The 17971-nt window shown below is 38.4% G+C and overlaps 1 protein-coding gene across 4 annotated transcripts in view; it reads left to right on the top strand.

The window, feature by feature from the left end:
* Positions 1-17971, top strand: part of TPD52L1 (TPD52 like 1) — a 78762-nt gene extending 60791 nt beyond the window's left edge. The window contains exons 4-8 of one of the 4 annotated variants that reach the window (XM_072965828.1): positions 4793-4894; positions 9629-9667; positions 12682-12742; positions 14160-14241; positions 17335-17466. In XM_072965828.1, coding sequence (XP_072821929.1) covers positions 4793-4894; positions 9629-9667; positions 12682-12742; positions 14160-14204 — 247 coding nt within the window. In that variant the 3' untranslated portion in view covers positions 14205-14241; positions 17335-17466. Of the gene's footprint in view, positions 1-4792; positions 4895-9628; positions 9668-12681; positions 12743-14159; positions 14242-17334 lie in introns of all 4 variants that reach the window. The other 3 variants (XM_072965827.1, XM_072965829.1, XM_072965830.1) reach the window with 3 other exon arrangements.

The raw sequence follows: 17971 nt of genomic DNA on the forward strand, positions 1-17971 counted from the left end.
AAAGGACCAGATGAGTAGGAATAATTACATGGCAGACTAAAATTATCTCCTTTATAGAAAGATAACCACACAATGGGAGGTCAAGAGGTCATCTGTGTCCCTGGGTTTGATGTTGCTGTTATTTTTGTCACCGTTTTTTATGTGCCTTGATTTGAAAGAATCCAAGAACACGCACCAAAAAAATTTCCCTCCACCCTCTTCTTTTTTCTTCTCTGCTGCTTTTTAACATTTTTAGGCTTCAAGGAGGCACAGGGGAGGTGGGTGGTTTTGGGGAGAAGAGGTGGGGAGGCCACTGGAGGAGAAATTGAATCTCTTCTGTAGTAGAAGGAATAGGAATTTGGAAGTGTAGTGTTGGCTTCATTTTAATAAGTGTTCAACCTTTGCTAACCCATGAAACTGCCCCATTAACAAACCCCTCTGAGTTGTACCACAGACCAAATGGTAAATGTATAAATGGGGAGAAGTTCGTGGGATGGAATTTAAGCCATTCCATCTTTTTGGAAAGTAAAACTCTAACAGAAGAGTAAAACTCTAACATTGAGCATTGACAAAATGCACAATGCTTGAAAATTGAAACTTAGTTTATGATTTATTTACTCTTTGATTCTGTGCCTCTAAGACTTCCAGACCATTATGGTCAGGAAAGATTATTATCTCTTTTTACGAGGAACCTGTTGTGGTACCCCTGGGTTCAGAAGTGCCAGTGAAGATTAAAAACCTAATTTTGAAAGATCATGTAGCCAGTCTCTCACATGGTCATTCATTCTTCTTACCTTTCAGCTTTCATCTTATCACACAAGTAAGTTCTACTTTTCTAGATTCAAGTGGTAAATCTGTGTTTTGATAGCATGTTTAGGGAATCTTTGGAAGAAAAGAAACCTAAATTTTTTGTCTGCCTTTGGTGAAATGCTGCAGATGCCACTGTTAAAATAATGCTCTCTTTTAAGTCCTGTAATAGAAAGTAGATTCGGGTTAGAAAATATCTCCTTGTGAAAAGTGTTGAATTTTAAAATCTGTCTTCTTTCTATATGTAGAAAAGTGCTCTAAGTCAGAACACTTTAGAAGATGACATGCTTTCTCCTTTTGATTATTAATACTGACTTTCAAATTAGTAAGACATGAAAAGAGGAGTCTGCATGAAAATTCAATAGAATTCCTTTTATTTGGCTTGCAGAGAAGCTTACCCAACACTTTTGAAGCTCACCTGTCTAACCGTTAAATGTTACCATTCTGTATAGAAAAAATATATGTACAGACACACACACACACAGATATTGTGGAATATTATTTAGCCACGAGAAAGAAGGAAATATTGCTGTTTACAACATCGATGGACCTTGAGGACATTGTGCTAAGTGAACTAAGTCAGAAAGAGAAGGATGGATGCTCCATGGTATCACTTATATAGAATCTAGAAAAAAGTCAGACTCCTGGAAATAGAAAGTGCAAGTGTGATTGCTGGAGGTAGGGGTATGGGAGAAATAGGGAGAGGTTGGTAAGAGTACACATTTTCAGCTATAAGATGAATAAGGTCTGAGGATCTAATGCATAATGTTATGACTGTAGTTGATAAAACTGTATTGTATGATTAAAATTTACTAAAAGATAAAGCTTAAATGTTCATATATATATATGGTGATGGATGGGTTAGTTCACTAGATGGAAAGGAGCCCTTTCACAATATATATATAAAATCATCACAATGTGCACTTTAAATATCTCACAATTTTGTTTGTCAGTTTTACCTCAGTAAAGTTGAGGTGGGGGTTAGTGGGGGAAGCTATCTATTCTAGCAGCCAAACTGAATTCCTGCAAAATAAAGCCTATTTTTCTGTTGACTTTCACTAGAAAATAGGAAGGTTACTTATACTCAAAACAAAACAGTATGCAGTCTTCAATGAGTTCATGCATATAAAGTATTTAATAAATGAGAGCTGCTATTTGCTTATTACAGTTAAACCTTTGCCAAAGAAAGGTTCAACACTGGACCAGATTCAAGCCTTATTGCGAAGTGCAGGTTCCTGCAAAGCTGATATTTTCTGGAATTGCTTTAGAGCACTCAAGGACAAATTCCCCTTGCTCACCTTAAGGTCACCATGGCTCTTCTCCAGATTTAGAAACTTCACGCTTCAAGGTCCTGACTCGCACCTGTAGCTAAAGTCTGGAGATCCACCTGGATTCTTTTTCCTCCCTTTGGCCTCATGTGGCTCTTGCTCTAGTTGATTCAGGCACTCAGGATACCATGATGATGAACAAGATGCAGTCCGAGGCAGGAGGGTGTAGCTCAGTGGTAAACTGCATGCTTAGCATGCATGAGGTCCTGGATTTAATCCCTAGTACCTCCATTAAAAAAAAAATGTGATCCTTGCCCTCAGGAATTTTGGCAGTGGAGGTTGTGATACAGTAGACAGATTCCAGATCTGTTTTTGAGGTTGAACCAACAGGTCTCTTGATGTGTTGGATATGGAACATGAAAGTAATAGAAGGGGAAAGATGATACAAAGTCTCCTATTTGTGTATTGAATGGATTACTCTATTTCCTCACCAATATGCATGAGAAACTTCTGCATAGAAAAGTTTTCCTTCATATTTTTCAAAATCACAATGTATGCAGGAAGAGTCTCGAAAATTAGAATTGAGCTTAATTCCAAATCCCAGCCCATCGTGTAGGAACATGTTTCATCTATGTTTAATATAGTGCTTTCCTCACTTCCACCATGTGTGGATTCCATTTTTTAAGTGCCATTTCTCATAGATCTGATGTCATGGCCCAGGTACTACTTTGTGAAAACTTTGTCAGCTTCCTAAAAATATAACTGGTATCACAATTCCACATTTTTCTTTATTTGTAAATAAATCCTTTTGTTTTTAAGGCTAAAACTACTACATTTACATCTTTGTTTTAAAAGATATCTCTATGCCTTTAAAACCAAGCATTCAGACACTGCTTTGGAAACCTATTTAATGGCATGTTTCTTCTGAAGAATTCTCAGCATGTGCCATTTTAGGATCATACCTCCTAAAATCTGGTAATAATGATTAAGGTTTTTATTTCTGGTCTACTTTTAGTACTATTTTAACTGCCTTATCACTAATAACAAGTTAGATGTTAATATTTTATTTTGTCAACTGCCCGAAATTGTGTGATTTCATATGATCAAAAATATTTTCCCGCCATAATTAATACCTACAATCCTGTAGTAAAATGTAAAAATAAAATTGTAACTTGAATAACTGATATTTTTGTACCTCTGCAGGAAGCAGAATTAGGCAACTATTCTAAAAGCCGTTCCTTCCTTTTATCTTCTCATGACTCATTTTCTGCTCAATCCAGGACTGTCTGGGGCCCACCTTCCCCGTTCTACTCACACTACTCTCTCCAGAGACACAAATTACCTCCTGTTCACCTGATTCTTCTCTGACCCTTATTCCCCTTGGTCGTTCCCTGGTCCCTAGGAGATGTCTGTTTAGAGGGGACATAGGCTTTTTTTTCTGCTTTTTTTTTTTAATTTAAGTATAGTCAGTTACAATTTATGGTGTACAGCACAATGTCCCAGTCATGCGTATACATACATATATTCATTTTCATATTCGTTTTCATTAAAGGTTATTAGAAGATATTGAATATAGTTCCATGTGCTATACAGAAGAAATTTGGTTTTTATCTATTTTTATATATAGTGGTTAACATTTGCAAATCTCAAACTCCAAAATTTATCCCTTCCCACCCCCTTTACCTCAGTAATCATAAGATTGTTCATTGCATCTGTGAGTCTGTTTCTGTTTTGTAAATGAGTTCATTAGTGTCCTCTTTTTTCTTTTTTTTAGATTCCACATATGAGTGATATCATACAGTGTTTTTCTTCTCTTTCTCGCTTACTTCACTTAGGATGACAATCTCTAGGTCCATTTATGTTACTGCAGATGGCATTATTTTATTCTTTTTTATGGCTGAGTAGTATTCCATTATATAAATATACCACAACCTCTTTATCCAGTCATCTATCAGACATTTAGGTTGCTTCCATATCTTGATATAGGTTTCTGAACAGATCCATTGCAGTACTATATTCCTAAAACTGTTGAAAAAAAAGTTGCTATATTATCTTAAGATTTTATACCCTTCTTATTCCAAGCTCTAAGTATTAGAAAAATAAGTGCTAGTTCTATTTTGCCTTTTTGTCATTGCTTTTACCCACATAAATAGTAAAAGCTTAAATTGCCTTTGAAATATGCATTTTCTAATTTGTGTTTGCCTTTGATGGCTAGAGTTTTCATTGTCTCTCTTTTTTTAAATTGTAGTATATAGTTTACTTACAATGTTGTGTTAGTTTCTAGTATACTGTGTAGTGATTCAGTTATACATAGATATATATTATTTTTCATATTCCTTTGCATTATAGGTAATAAGCTGTTGAATATAGTTCCCTGTGCTATATAGTAGGTCCTTGTTGTTTATCTATTACTATTTCTTCATAGAGTTAATACACAAATAATTCTCTACTCTCAGAGCAGTTCCACTATTTGTGATTAAAGATCTGCACATTCAGATCTAGACTTGTATCTGTATGTTCTTCCCAAATTCAGATTTAATGGTCTGACTTCCTGTCCAGTTAACAGCTGCCAACCTGTCTTCCCCAAATAATAAATAGAAACAGTTACTTCTATGGATCATCTTCTTCCTACATTTGTTTAAGAAAGGGAAATTTCAAAGTCAGGAGAAAGGCGATGGATGTTTTATAGGCAATCATGCTATATAAACTGTGTTCTTATTTTTGTGTTTTATTTCTAGCTATAAGAAAACACATGAAACCCTGAGTCACGCAGGGCAGAAGGCGACTGCAGCTTTCAGCAACGTCGGGACGGCCATCAGCAAGAAGTTTGGAGACATGAGGTACTGTGGGGAGAAACATGGGCCCGGGGCTAAGAGGGAAGGGGGACATTATCTGTCCATCGGCTGGTCTTCTTAACATATTCTTTTTTAATGGATTAAAATGTTACGTGGCTGACAGTTGGTCACTGAAATACATTTTTATATTGAGATGTTTTCTGCCTAAAGGTAGTTTAGTGGGGCTGGTCTCAGAGATGCCCTTTCCACTAGGACCTGACCTAGTAAAAACAGAAGATAGAGGGTGCCCTTAATCCCCAGTAATAAGGGAGGATTTTGAAAGAATGCAGCATACACTGAATTTTAATCATTGTCATTTAAACAATAAATTAAAATATGCATTCAGTGGAATATGCTCTGATAAATTATTCTTGGTCACATTTTTGCATATAGCCATCTATTATATATTTTTTCTATGCATAGATATATAAATGGATAGATATTTATTCTTTTATGCTAAAAAGTACCATATGGTGTGTGCTTATGGTAGTTTTCTTTCTTCACTTCAGCAATGTATTGTGAATACGTTAATAAATGTTTATTACATCTTCATTTTTAATGGCTATTATCTTCCAGGGCATAGTTGTAGTAAAACTTCTAAACCAGCCCCCTGTACATTCTGGTTATTTTCAGTATTTATTATATAAAATTAGGGTAAACATCAGGATTTTGAACTGAGAACCTAATGACCTCACTATAGACACTAGAAAAACAAAAGTAGTATTGACCGTTTTAATCTTTTATATCATATTCCAGGAAATTATTTTATATAGAATTGCTACTCTCATATTTTTTGCTTGTTTAAATACCTATCATAGTTTATTTTGAATTTGGCCAAGGAAGTTTTTTTTACATATCAACGTCATCTTTCTCTCTAGAAATCAAATTCGTTTTTAAAAACCTTCTCAAGTACACTTTACATTTCTTTTAAAGAAAAGTGTGTACTATTTCACTGGATTCTTAAACTGTTACTTTCTTTATTCCCCTGCAGCTTTGATACCTAGAGGCAAATATTTATATCTTTATGTTTAAGTTATTTTTTTGGCTTCAAAAATTGCTAGATTGTGCCCAATATTCATGCATCATCTTAACAACTTGACATTCATGAGGCTAGAGTTAAGTAAGTACATATGCATGAATCTGAGTATATTGTTTTAGCTTCATTTTTGCTAATAAAACAATAATGAAAAGCAATTAAAATTCTTCAGAGGCAGTGTGTGATAAACAGGTAAACATTCTGGATTATTAATTAACCCTAATTTTATTATGAATAAACTTTGTAGTCATTTCAGTGGCATTAAAACATTTATCTAAATGAATTAATTTCTTAAAAATAGGAAAGACTTTACCACATTTTGTATCCAAGAAAACATATTTTTCTATGTTTATAAAATAGAATAGAACAGAAAATAGTGTGATTGTTCACACACTAGTTGAAAACTTTCATTTGAACACCAGAATCACAGCATAATAACTGCCAGCTAGAACAGTGTTTCTTCCACTTTAGGGGCCCTTACAGACCTCTGAAGCTTGCTTAAATGCATATTTCCAGATTCTACCTCTCTACCCGACACTGTACCTCAGTAGGTCCCAAGTAATCTGACTTCAGGTGGTCGGGTTATGAGAAGACCAGGCATAGCTTAGCTCACCTGGACCTGGGTGTTCTCAGTTATAAATGAAGATAAGACTTAACACGGTCATCAGGTTATTATACAAGTGGCAGAAGAGAGTCTGTATCACATGCTAAATAAATGCTGGTTTTTATCTTTACTAAGTGACTGTCTCAGTTACAAGGTGGCCCCACAGGCCAAAACTTAGGGAGAGCCATGAACAAGAGCATGCTGTGTTTCATAAAGACTCTACTCATTTTTCTAAGTTGTAAAGAACGAAGACTGTGTTTTCACAGTTGACATACTCGTTGAGTATAGTACCAAGGTTGTGCTGACTGCCTTTCCTCCTGTTTCAATGTGGCTTTGTTTTAGCATAATGGATAACCTATTTCCCAGGAGTTCCAAACTTTTCATTAATTATTGCTCTGTGCAGAGAACATAACACTTTCATTATAAACTGTAGCTAAAAATATTGGGAAATGGAGCTTATGTTACTAGACATTCAAATATGGCCTTGTAATATTTTGTAGACTTTTATTTTTCTCAAACTATAATAGCTAACATTCGCATATAAATGAGGATAAGTCCCTGTGACAGTGACAAGTTTCCACAAAGAATTTTTAGTTTTAAATTATACTAGAACAGATACTATACGTAAAAGTCGTATTTGAAAATTGCTTTAGTTTAACATAATAAGGATAAGGATTCTCAAGTGAGAAAAATTAGTAAGTTTTAACTTTTTCATTTAAGTTAATTTGTCAATTTATAAAAATGATAGCAGGGAAATGTAAAAATTTTATTGCAAGCATTTTACTTTGAACCTCTTTTTGGTTTAAAAATATCATATTATTTTATATTTTGTTAGTTACACCATCAAATCCTTTTGTGAATTCTGGGAACAAATTTCTGAACTTGTTCAAAAAGGTTGCCAGCAAAATTCAGATATCTGAGAAGAAAAACAGTACCTCTCAGTTTTTCTTTAAAATAATTACAAGTTAATACTTAACAGATTTTGAAAAGCTAGACTTTGGGCCTTTTAATAATTGGACGAAAAGCACAATGTTAGGATTTAACTTAGATATTTTATAAAAATAAATAATATTTCCTGAGCAAGGTTCTCCTTTTAGCCTCATTGCCATTAAGTGAAGTTCCCTAAGCCCAGTCACGGAACTGCTCCACCTCCTTCTCCGTCTGTAGAGTAACTGTTAATAGCTACCTAACCAAACTTTTTTCTGAAATTAAAATAAGGTCACATTTATGAAAGCACTCAAGAAATGCAAGCTGTTAGAATCACTTTTATAATGATAATTCCACTTTCTTGGAACTTCTCGGTGAATGTGTTACAACTGCATGTGATCTAGTAGAGATGCAATCTCTGGAGGGGTCCTAGGGCTTTGTAAGAGTCCAGGCATCTCTACGGATCCATGGGAAAGACAGAGAGCAGCACAGGCTGGTAAAGTCATTGTGAGGACGAGAAAGTCAGTGGACTCAAAAAAAGCAACGAATGGAGTCCTCTCATTTTGGGGTGGCTCTTGAAAGCAGGGACGGCGGGTAGTGCAGGCATTTCCTCGTATCCCGCCGTGCTATAACCCTGCTCTTCCTCTCTCCTGTGCTGCCCCCGGCCGCAGGTCTCACTCCATCGGGTAAGCGCTGCCCCCGCCCCGGGCCCCTCACAGCCCGCACCCCCCACCAGCCCAGCCCGCTGTTCCCTTCACACTGTGGATGCGCCTCAGTCAGAGAACCGAATCTTCCTAAGAGGGTTCACCCGAGGGGGCTACAGAGTGGAGGGCACCTAATGCATATGAATCCATTTAAGCCTATGTTTATCATTCCTTCCTACGTTGGCAGAGGTCCTTAACATTGAGAGGAGAAAAGGAAAGTGGTAATTGAGAGCTGTGTCTGCTTATGAAACTTCTAGAAAGTGAAGTCAAGAAACAGGGAATTATTTTCTCCAGATTGTAGTCTTTTTCTGAACTTCCTGTAGTTCACTTTCAACTTTCTGGACCTTCTGAAGTTGAGCAGGAGAAAGGTCAGGGGCGGAGCTCACGTGTTAGGAAGTGTGTAATTGTCGGTCCCAGGTCTCTGAATAAAGCCTCCGTTTAGGTAGAATCTTATATTCATTTAAAAAAATTTTTTTTCCTAAGAAAACTGCCTGCATTTAAAGAGATAAATAGATTGATGATTCTAATGGATTTCTCTTAGTAATTCTTGTTTTTAATGTAATTTATGAGGAAATATTTCACCCAGGATTTCTAAATGGAGTGTCTAGGGTAAGACTGCAGGTATCCCCTGAATTCTCTGCCCTTCTCTTTCTGAGTTCTACTAAAGAGCTGTCCCTACTAGTGGCCTCAGTGGATGTTGTCAGGGAAGGTGATGAGTTTGATCCCTTACAGGAGAAGAGAAGGGACTGTATTGGAAAGTGTGATGCGGGAATGTTAACCTAGGAAAATGGACCCCATTTTGCTTCCTCCCTCCACCCAGCATGATTCTGAGTGGAATTCACATAGCAATAACGGGCCGGCAGTCAGAAGGAAGATGACTCAGCCACTACAGGATTAATAGAGTGAGAAGCTGATGCTCTTAGAGCTCTCAGAGAAGTTGATCTTTGTACCAGATGCCCTAGGGTGGATGCAGAAGTCCTTGCTCCCAGGTCGGACTGTGTACATTGTGTCTACCTGGCGGGTTTCCTTGATTGGCTCATGTTAACTACGTCAAGTCCTCTGGAGAGCTTCTCTACGATGGAATGAGCAGCTTTTAGCTGCCTGGCTCTACCTGATGGGCACTATCCCTTGCCCCTTACTGTCTCCGGAACAGGAGAAGGGAATTGGACCAGGAGAACATGTTCACAGGCTGTTGGGCTGACCTGGGGGGAACCAGTCTCTTTGGATTTCCTTGCCTAAAGGGAACTACAGGAAGTAAAATAATATGCAGCCATGGACCATCTCTTCCTCCTTTATGCCTTTGGAAGTGACTGTCCTGCCCAACAGAAACAAACATCTTGGTGGGGAGGGCAAGGGGTACTTCAGATAGTTAAAATTGCTGTTTTAAAATTGTGAGTAAGGAGTTTCTCATGTACTTATATTGTATCTTCTTTTTTCTTTCTTTTTTTTTTTCCTCTTTTGCCCTGAAGCTACTCCATTCGCCATTCCATAAGTATGCCTGCTATGAGGTAATGTGGGTAAATTATTTTACATAAATCAATGCAGGATGTGGATAAAGTGTTACTTTATTGATACTTTGTGGGGTTTTTTCTTTCTTTATCTGAAAGGACGTGCCTTGACCTATCTTGTTCTCTTTTTTGATGCCCCTCGGGAAGAAAGGCTGACAACCGTGCAGAAGTATTGCAGGTGTGATGGGCTTGGCTGTTGCCCAGACACACCGGCTTAACCCCAGCCTCTCCTGGTTTGTGTGACCTGAGCCTAGTCTCCATTCTCTCGCACATATGCTGGGAGAAATGAGACCTACCTCATATGGTTGTTGTGAGATGTGTAGCCTGGTTAGAGCACTTAGCACAGGGCCTGGAACATGCTGAACACACTTGCCAAGGTGGAAACCCTTTTATTTCCACAGAATTAAATGCAAGCCTGGGAGAAAGTTTCAATGAAAAGATAGGAGACGAAGAGGGCTGCAGTTCTAGAAAGGGCATCATTAGGGTTTTTTAAGGTATATATTAAGGCCAGGTGTCTGTTGAGCAAAAATATCTCTAAAATGACTGGTCAGATGAAAGCTCCCGAGAAAGATGTTCCTTGCTTCCAGGTGGCATGACTCAGTGACACAGTCAGATAAAATCACACTAATAGTAATAGAGTGTAGAGGCATGAATGTTATGTTGAAGATCAGAAGATGCAGGTTGCAACCCAGTTCTGCTAAGGATGAACCTGGCAGCCTCGGGAAGGTCACCTCAGTGATACCGTTTCACTATATTTAAAATAAAAGCCTGGAAGCAGATTTGCTGTTCTCCCCATGGTGCTTCCAGGAGCCCCAGCACTGCCTTGGGCTGCTGCGCGGGGGCACAGTGGGAGGGGAGCCTCTGGGACCCTCCCTCTCTTCAGTCAGAACTGTGCCTCTCCTTCCTGCTTTGTATTATATATTGTGGTGTGAGTACCCTCTAGAGGGAGTTCGCTTACTCTAAATGATTTGAGACCACTGAAGACGAATTCTTTCTAGGGTCACTTGCAGTGCTATAGATCTGTCTTTGTGTATGGTATGATTAAATCTGAATAAAGAGTTTCCCCCTGTTCTCCAGCATGCACTCTAGTGTAATTTAATTAAGGAAAAGTCTGTTTAATTATATCTAATGATGTCTCTTCGACACTGGGGTTATTCGGTTACTTTCGAAATTTAAGCACAGCATTTGATTTCTCTAATCTAATGATAAGTAGAGAGCATAGGTTCCAGATTGCTCATTAGTTCCTATTTGAATGACTTGCTCCCCCAGCATAAGAACACCCAAACTAAGTGCGGCCTGTGGCTCTGAGCGCCTGTACTTGTTCAATTTTAAGTCTGGGTGTCCAAAGAAAGCTTGAAAAAAAATTAATACGATTTTCCTCTCTGAACCAGGAATCCATCTAGTGACTTACAGGTCAAATGTGCCCCTCGTGAGCTTGCCTGAAATAACTTTTAAAAAAATGATTTAAAAAATGATTTTACTCAACTAACATATACCCATGAACCATTAGACTGGACTGTCTGCCCGCTGTGGTCCTGTGTAACTGATGGATGACAGGTAGTCATGTGACCAGCTGGGCCAAATAAAACTTGCCTTGGAGGTGTGGTGCTAATAATTATCTTCTGAGACATTCGTGTGTAATTTCGCTCATGTATCACCATGAGGTAGGTACTGTGGAGGACTACTCATAGGAATTTGACTCATGTTTGAATCAGATCCAAGACGTGATGCCAGGCTTAGACTCTGAACTCATCGTTGTTAATTCATACAGCCTGAGTTCAGTACATTGACTCCAAATGCATTTCTGACCATCTGGAGCGTCAGCGTCTTGGGAGACAATCCCTTACAAAGCCAAATGCATTCAAAAACGTATTCTCTACATTAGTTTCCTCTTAATAGTATTAGAGCCCTGCTGCATCCCACACTATACAATGAAGCCCATATTTATAGCCATCTCCCTTATGAAGTTTCTGTGGGCCATCCCTTTTATTTTATTTCTTCTGCACTCAAAAGAGAATGGCAAGTGACTTATCAAATATAGTGTCATTCTTTGACCTGAAAATGATGACAGTCGTTTTGCTGAAAGCTGACATGAATAGAAGATTTAAGACACACTTTTAATTCAGTTCCTGTTTCCTTGATTGGACTTGGTGATATCATTTTTAATGGAAATGATATCATTAAATTGTAATGTCATGTGGCCAAATCCAGTATAGGAAACCAAAAAGCACCAAATAGAAGATCTAAATATTAAAGTAACTAGATTATATATAGATTATTTAACACACTGAATGAATCATAAATAAAATGTTAGTAAACTTCAAAGTTTTTGTCTGGCAAGAAAAAATAAGTGTGTATTCTTTGGGAGGAAATATAATACATGGTAATAACACCATTTTGATCAAACATTAGACAAATGATGAGTGTATTTCCATTTAAAATAATGAAAGCATTGGCTTTTAGAGACAGTACTTCCTGGATGTAGACAAAGTACTTTTAAAACTTTAAAGTTTTAAAAACATATGTACCTTTTTTTTTTTTAGCTTGAGCTATTCCTATCTTGTCTCACGTTCACTAAAATAAATGACTTAAAATTCCAACTGACATTCTTCAGGTAGACTTTCCATTGTTTACAAAACAACTGAGTTGGGAAAGGAATGTCATGACAGAAACAATTAACTAGTAAATGAAAAAATTAAGCTATCACTCCTTGGACATATTGGAAATGATTTATGGTGCACCATGGAATTATTATAGTTCTGTCATTGCCGAATGCTGTATTATTTACTCTATGAGTATTTGACTATTTTACTTAGAAAAATTCTACGTCAGGTTATGGTTTCTGAATCTAACCTAGCAGAAGTGAAATACATTTTAAAACACGGTTGGAGGAGGTGGCAAACCAACAACCAGCTCTAGTGCAGAGGGGATGTTTACAAGAGCAGAACACGAGACAGCACTGTTGCTAAGAGCTAGGTCTTTGGAGCTGACCTTTCTTTTTTTTGCTATTTTAGGAATTCTCCTACTTTCAAATCATTTGAGGAGAGGGTTGAGACAACTGTCACAAGCCTTAAGGTACAGATGAAGTGAATTTCGTGTCATTGGGTTCACTGAATCAGGCAGCTTAGTCACTGCTGCTGTTGGTTCCAAAGGTGGGGCTACCAGCATTTGGTGCAGCCCAGAAGGCAACCTTGCACAGAGTCACTCCTCTTCACATATAAGTCTATAAACAAAACCATCATTGAATGGTGTTGCTGTATCCATACGACATTGTTCGTACAAACCATTCAGAAGTGAATTATTCATTAAAGTGAATTGGGGTTTGTGTTCATCTCTTTGCTGGTTGGAACTTTATGCTATCCCCCAAGAAGTAGACATGTGGTAGATGACTGTGGAGAGGACAAAGGATATGTGAGTTCTGAATTTAGAGTGTCAGTGAAAATTCAGTAATATCTCAGAGCTCCTCTGGTTTGGACATGAACTTGGCTCCAGGCATTATGCTGCCATACACCACCCGTCAACACCTAGACTTGTTTACTCCACTCACATACTGAGCACAGCCTGGGATCATTGTCATGGAGGGAAATAAAGCTGAGTCAAAAAATGCATTATTTCGCAATAGTGAATTTGTGCCCTGGGTATAAACTGAAAGTATCCCTGTTGTATGGGAGGTGCTAAAAGATATTCATTGAATGTATTGTTTGAGCATGGATAAGTTCGTCCACAGGGGATAAAAGAGCAAAAATAAAATCAGTCTACTCTTAAAATTTATGTAACTTTTAAAACAGGAAAGAAAAAATCATTGATACTACTAAGTTTTTTTTTTAAGATATCACCTAAGCTTAATATCATTAGCACTATTTCATATACAATCCAATTCTGTGTTCCTATTACTGGAAAAATTAAGTACGATGTGATCTTTAACCAGATCAAAGCAGATACAGGCACGTGCTGATTACTGGCTGCTTCTGAATCAGGCCCTTACATGTGCTGCCTGACAAGAGTCTGTGAGGGTGTAAGTTAATCCTTACTCAACATCCTAGGTGCTCTTACTGATTTTGAATTGGAAGATCTTTCCCATTAGAGGAGGGTTTTCACATAGTCTTCTCTTTACTGGGCCTGTGATTAGGTGGTTAAGGCCCAAGAATGAAATTATTACTCAGCATTTATCATGCCTTCATGGGTTCCATGTACCAGTAGCTTCTGGTTGTGCACTTTTACTCCTCTGTGTGTCCACATTATCATTTATTGAGTGGATAGGGACCAGTAGGAGCCATGCAACTGCCCCTATTTATAGGGAAAACTTTTGATAGAGAGGGAGATGCAGTGTCAGAGACATTCCTCTTGCCAAAATATCTCGTTTCAAAACAAAAGATTCCAAAAAACCCTAGAAGTGAATTACTCGACATTTGGTTCTCAGCCTTAGACAATCCAAGGAGGGTGGATTCTGCTGTGAGACAAGTTCTGACGTAGGACAAGTTGTACTTTTTAGGTGATCTATGGAAGAAGGAAATATGAAGAAGCAAAAGAAGAATAAAGAACAGCCTATTTTCATTTGCTTTTAGGAAACTCTGGTAAGCTCACAGCTCACATAGTTAAATCCTAAGTGTTTGATCCAAACTCTCAATCTCTCACTTTTCTCACCTCCGTGGGATGGAAGGCATAGAGCCTGCCTCCGCCTTCACGCGTGCACAAATCTAACTCCGCCGACTGGATCCTAGCCTGTGTCAAGCACTCCTAAAAGGAGGTTCTGTGTCTGCATGATTGTCCATTGATTTAACAAGAGTAACATCCCACCCACCTCCTGTCATGGCCAATGCCTAGCTTCTCTTTTTCTGCCCACACAGGCAATGGAGAAAAGCTAGTAATCATGTTCTGTGTCAAACTTCCCACTTCCTCAATAATCACAAAATTCTCATTCCTTTTTCTTTATCTCCATACTAAATAATAGACGTTTGACCCTTCTTTATATAGTGTATTTTCTGCTTAGTTTACTTCCGTGTTCTGAGTCTTCTCCAAAACTTTTAGAACTTTCTTCAGTTAAGGATCCTGAGGCTGTTTCCAGCTGAGGGAGTGACTCGTGAATCAGTCAGGATGCGTGAACGTCCTTGCAAGTCTATATGCTGTATTTCCACTCACACACACTGCTTGAAGTTTGATTTTTTTCCAGCACCACTTAAAGGGAACCGTATTCATATTTGTGTTCTGTTAGAAATAATGTTCTGCAGTGAAGTGGGGTCCGTTCCTGCCATCTTCTCACCCAGTCTGTCACACCATCTGGTATTTGCACACAATGGACTGTTCAAATTTTATACCCAATTGTGTAGCTGGTTTGATTTTTCATGAAAAACTTGCCAGAGCCTCATAATCATATAAAATTGGGTCCTGTCTGCCTGCATCCTTTTAATACATCAATGTATTACTTGACATCTTGGGCGGTGTCACCTGTACACTCAATGAGCACAATTTCTATTTAATCTAAAACAAGCAAACAGAAAGCAAACCCAGAATCAGCTCCTACGAAACCATATTTGGAACGTTCTACCATGTTCCAGTGATTCATGAGCAACCACATCCCTTCCAAACTGTTCTGTACTCATGTCAAGGAGAACATATTTTTAGTGCACCTAATTTTTGATGAGCACATTAAACCTGAATTAAAAACCTTTAAAAAAATAAAAGGCAAGATATATTATGCTTACCGTTTCTTTGTGTCCTTTCAACCAGGTATTTTATTATGAGAGATTAGGAAGCCTAATTCAGTAATTCAAGGTTTTGGGGGGGGTTGGGGTTTTTTTTTGTTTGTTTTTTTGCAAAGAGCAATTATAATGTTGGGGACAAGTGACAAATTTTAGATGAAAAACTATTTTGAAGGGAAGGGTCCAGGAGAGGCTTACTGTTCACATCTTTCCTTAAGCAGATCCTTGCCTGAAGTACTGTAGTGTGCAGTCATTCAACCCACATGGTTAGGAAACCCCTTAGTCCATTCCCTTCTTTGCAAATTGCTTTATTTCAGAGTGGTTCCCTCCTTTATTTTTCTTATTTTGATTTGAGAAATTAAGAACTAGAAGAGAAGAATAAAACAAAACCTAGAAGAAAACATCAGTCATTGGTATTCACCCAATTCGATACCATGGGTGACTTCTGTTGAAAAGAGAATCCAAATAAAGAGAAGGATGGGAACTATTAATAGAATCTATTACATGGAATTAATCTTGTCTCTCTCGGAAAAGAAATAAGCAGAATGAACAATCACATAGTGGAAACCAACCCCCTGCTTCTTCCCAGGGCTGCGACAACACAGAGTGGAGGAGAACTCCATGCTCTGTGCCTGAGGTCTGCAAACTAAGGCTTGTGGGCCATATCCAGCTGGTTGCCTATTTTTGAATGGTCTATAGGCTAAGAATGGTGGTTTTACATTTTTTCATGGCTGAAAAAAATCAAAGGAACAATAGTATCTTATGACATGAAGATTAAATTACATGAAATTCCCATTTCAGTGTCCATACATACAGCCTGTATAGAACACAACCGTGTTCAGTCTCTTACGTATTATCTTGTCTGCTTTCTACAGTGGCTGATTTGAGTATTTGTGGCAGAGACTATGTGATTCCCAAGCCTAAAATATTTATAATCTGTCACTTTCCAGAATGAGTTTTCCAACCCCAAGTAGAGTGGAAAAATTCACTTTAGTAACTGAATTTACAGAGGCAGAGAAGGGTTTTAGTGACTGGGAGAAAAATGTGTGTGTGATTTGCGATGGTTGACCTGCTTTTAAACCCGGGTTAAGGTTTTAGAAAGGGCAGGTCAGGCAGTAAGCAGCTACATTCTTCAGTGTGGTTTCTGTCCTGTGAGTGATCACCTTGGTAACAGTGAGGTGTAGGCAGCATTTTGGGAGTGGCAACATTATCTATTCTATACCTTTCTTTTTCTCAGAGTGTTTTTCCATATTGTTAATGGTTAAAGCAGGGCCAATGTGACCATAAATAAGCTTGCATTAAGCATTGTGGACAATTGAATAGTCCTTTAAAGGATTTTTTTAATAAATAATTTTTCAAAATACTTAACGGTATTTCTTAATTGTAAATTGATTTCTTCCTGATTATATTCTTATTAGCCAATAACAGGTACACAGAAAGGGAGCCTCGCAAAGCATCTTAACTTTGCATTTTAAGGGATGTTCCTCCTATAAAGACAACTGCCTGGAAAGATGTGAGGTGACCAGTGCCTAAGCTATGATTCTTCTCCAACTCTCAAGTTGCTCAATCCCAAATTGAAAACTTAAGCTGAAGTCACTTAAAGGCGTTCATCCATTTGTAAAATTGGGGGAATTTTTCTAATATCCAGTTCCGTTTTTATGAAATCGGTGGCTGCGTAGATGGCGCAAATCCACAGATCTGGAGCACCTCCAGAAGGGATTGAGAATTTTAGATGTAGGGGAGATGAAGAGAGCGCTGATAAAGTTGTATAAAAGTAAAGTTTCGAATGCAATCCCAGAACCCAAATATGAATGACATCCTAGCCCTCTGCTAAAGGAAACTAACTTCTGGACATCTTTTGCACCCCCTCTCAAGGAAAAATGCATTTCTGTACTTGAAAGTAATTGCTCTTACAAAGCAAGACAGATACAAGAATTAATTGCGCCCTTGCGTCTCTGCCCCTTTCAGACGAAAGTAGGCGGGACGAGCCACGGCGGAGGCAGCTTTGAGGAGGTGCTCAGCTCCACGGCCCATGCCAGCGCGCAGAGCTCGGCCGGCGGCCCCCGGCGGCCCGAGGAGGAGGAGCTGCAGTGCTAGGCCGCCCGCCTGCGCCTGCGCCGCCTCCGGAGGCCCCTCCCCGCCCGCCCGCCCGCATCCTGATACCAAGAACAAAATCCCACTGGGAAGACCCAGGCCTCGACCCTGTTCTTCAAATGGCTTCTCTTCAAATTTTAATTAAATGATTTCCATTTGTATTTGTGTTGATGGCGGACCACTTGACCGTCACACTTAATTATTCATAGACTGTCATCTTTTAAAATGTCCTGACTTCAGCAGGTACACAATTGGCCATGGCCCTTGTCTGTGTGTAATTCAACATATTTTCCAAAACGTAGCTATTATTTGCTATGAGTTTTGCTTGGACTCCTGTACGAAGTGCATGTCTTAGAAGGCTGAGTACCCCCTTTCAGTTCTCTCCGCAGGATGGAGCTCTTTCTGACCATCTCCAGCAATGAATGGGCACATTTCATCAAGTTGCTTGTGATCTCCCTCACTTACTTCAATTCCTTATGTTTATTTCAGCAATTAAAATAATTGATTTTAA

This window comes from Vicugna pacos, chromosome 8 (assembly GCF_048564905.1).
Source record: "Vicugna pacos chromosome 8, VicPac4, whole genome shotgun sequence".
In the NCBI taxonomy this organism is placed as follows: Eukaryota; Metazoa; Chordata; class Mammalia; order Artiodactyla; family Camelidae; genus Vicugna; species Vicugna pacos.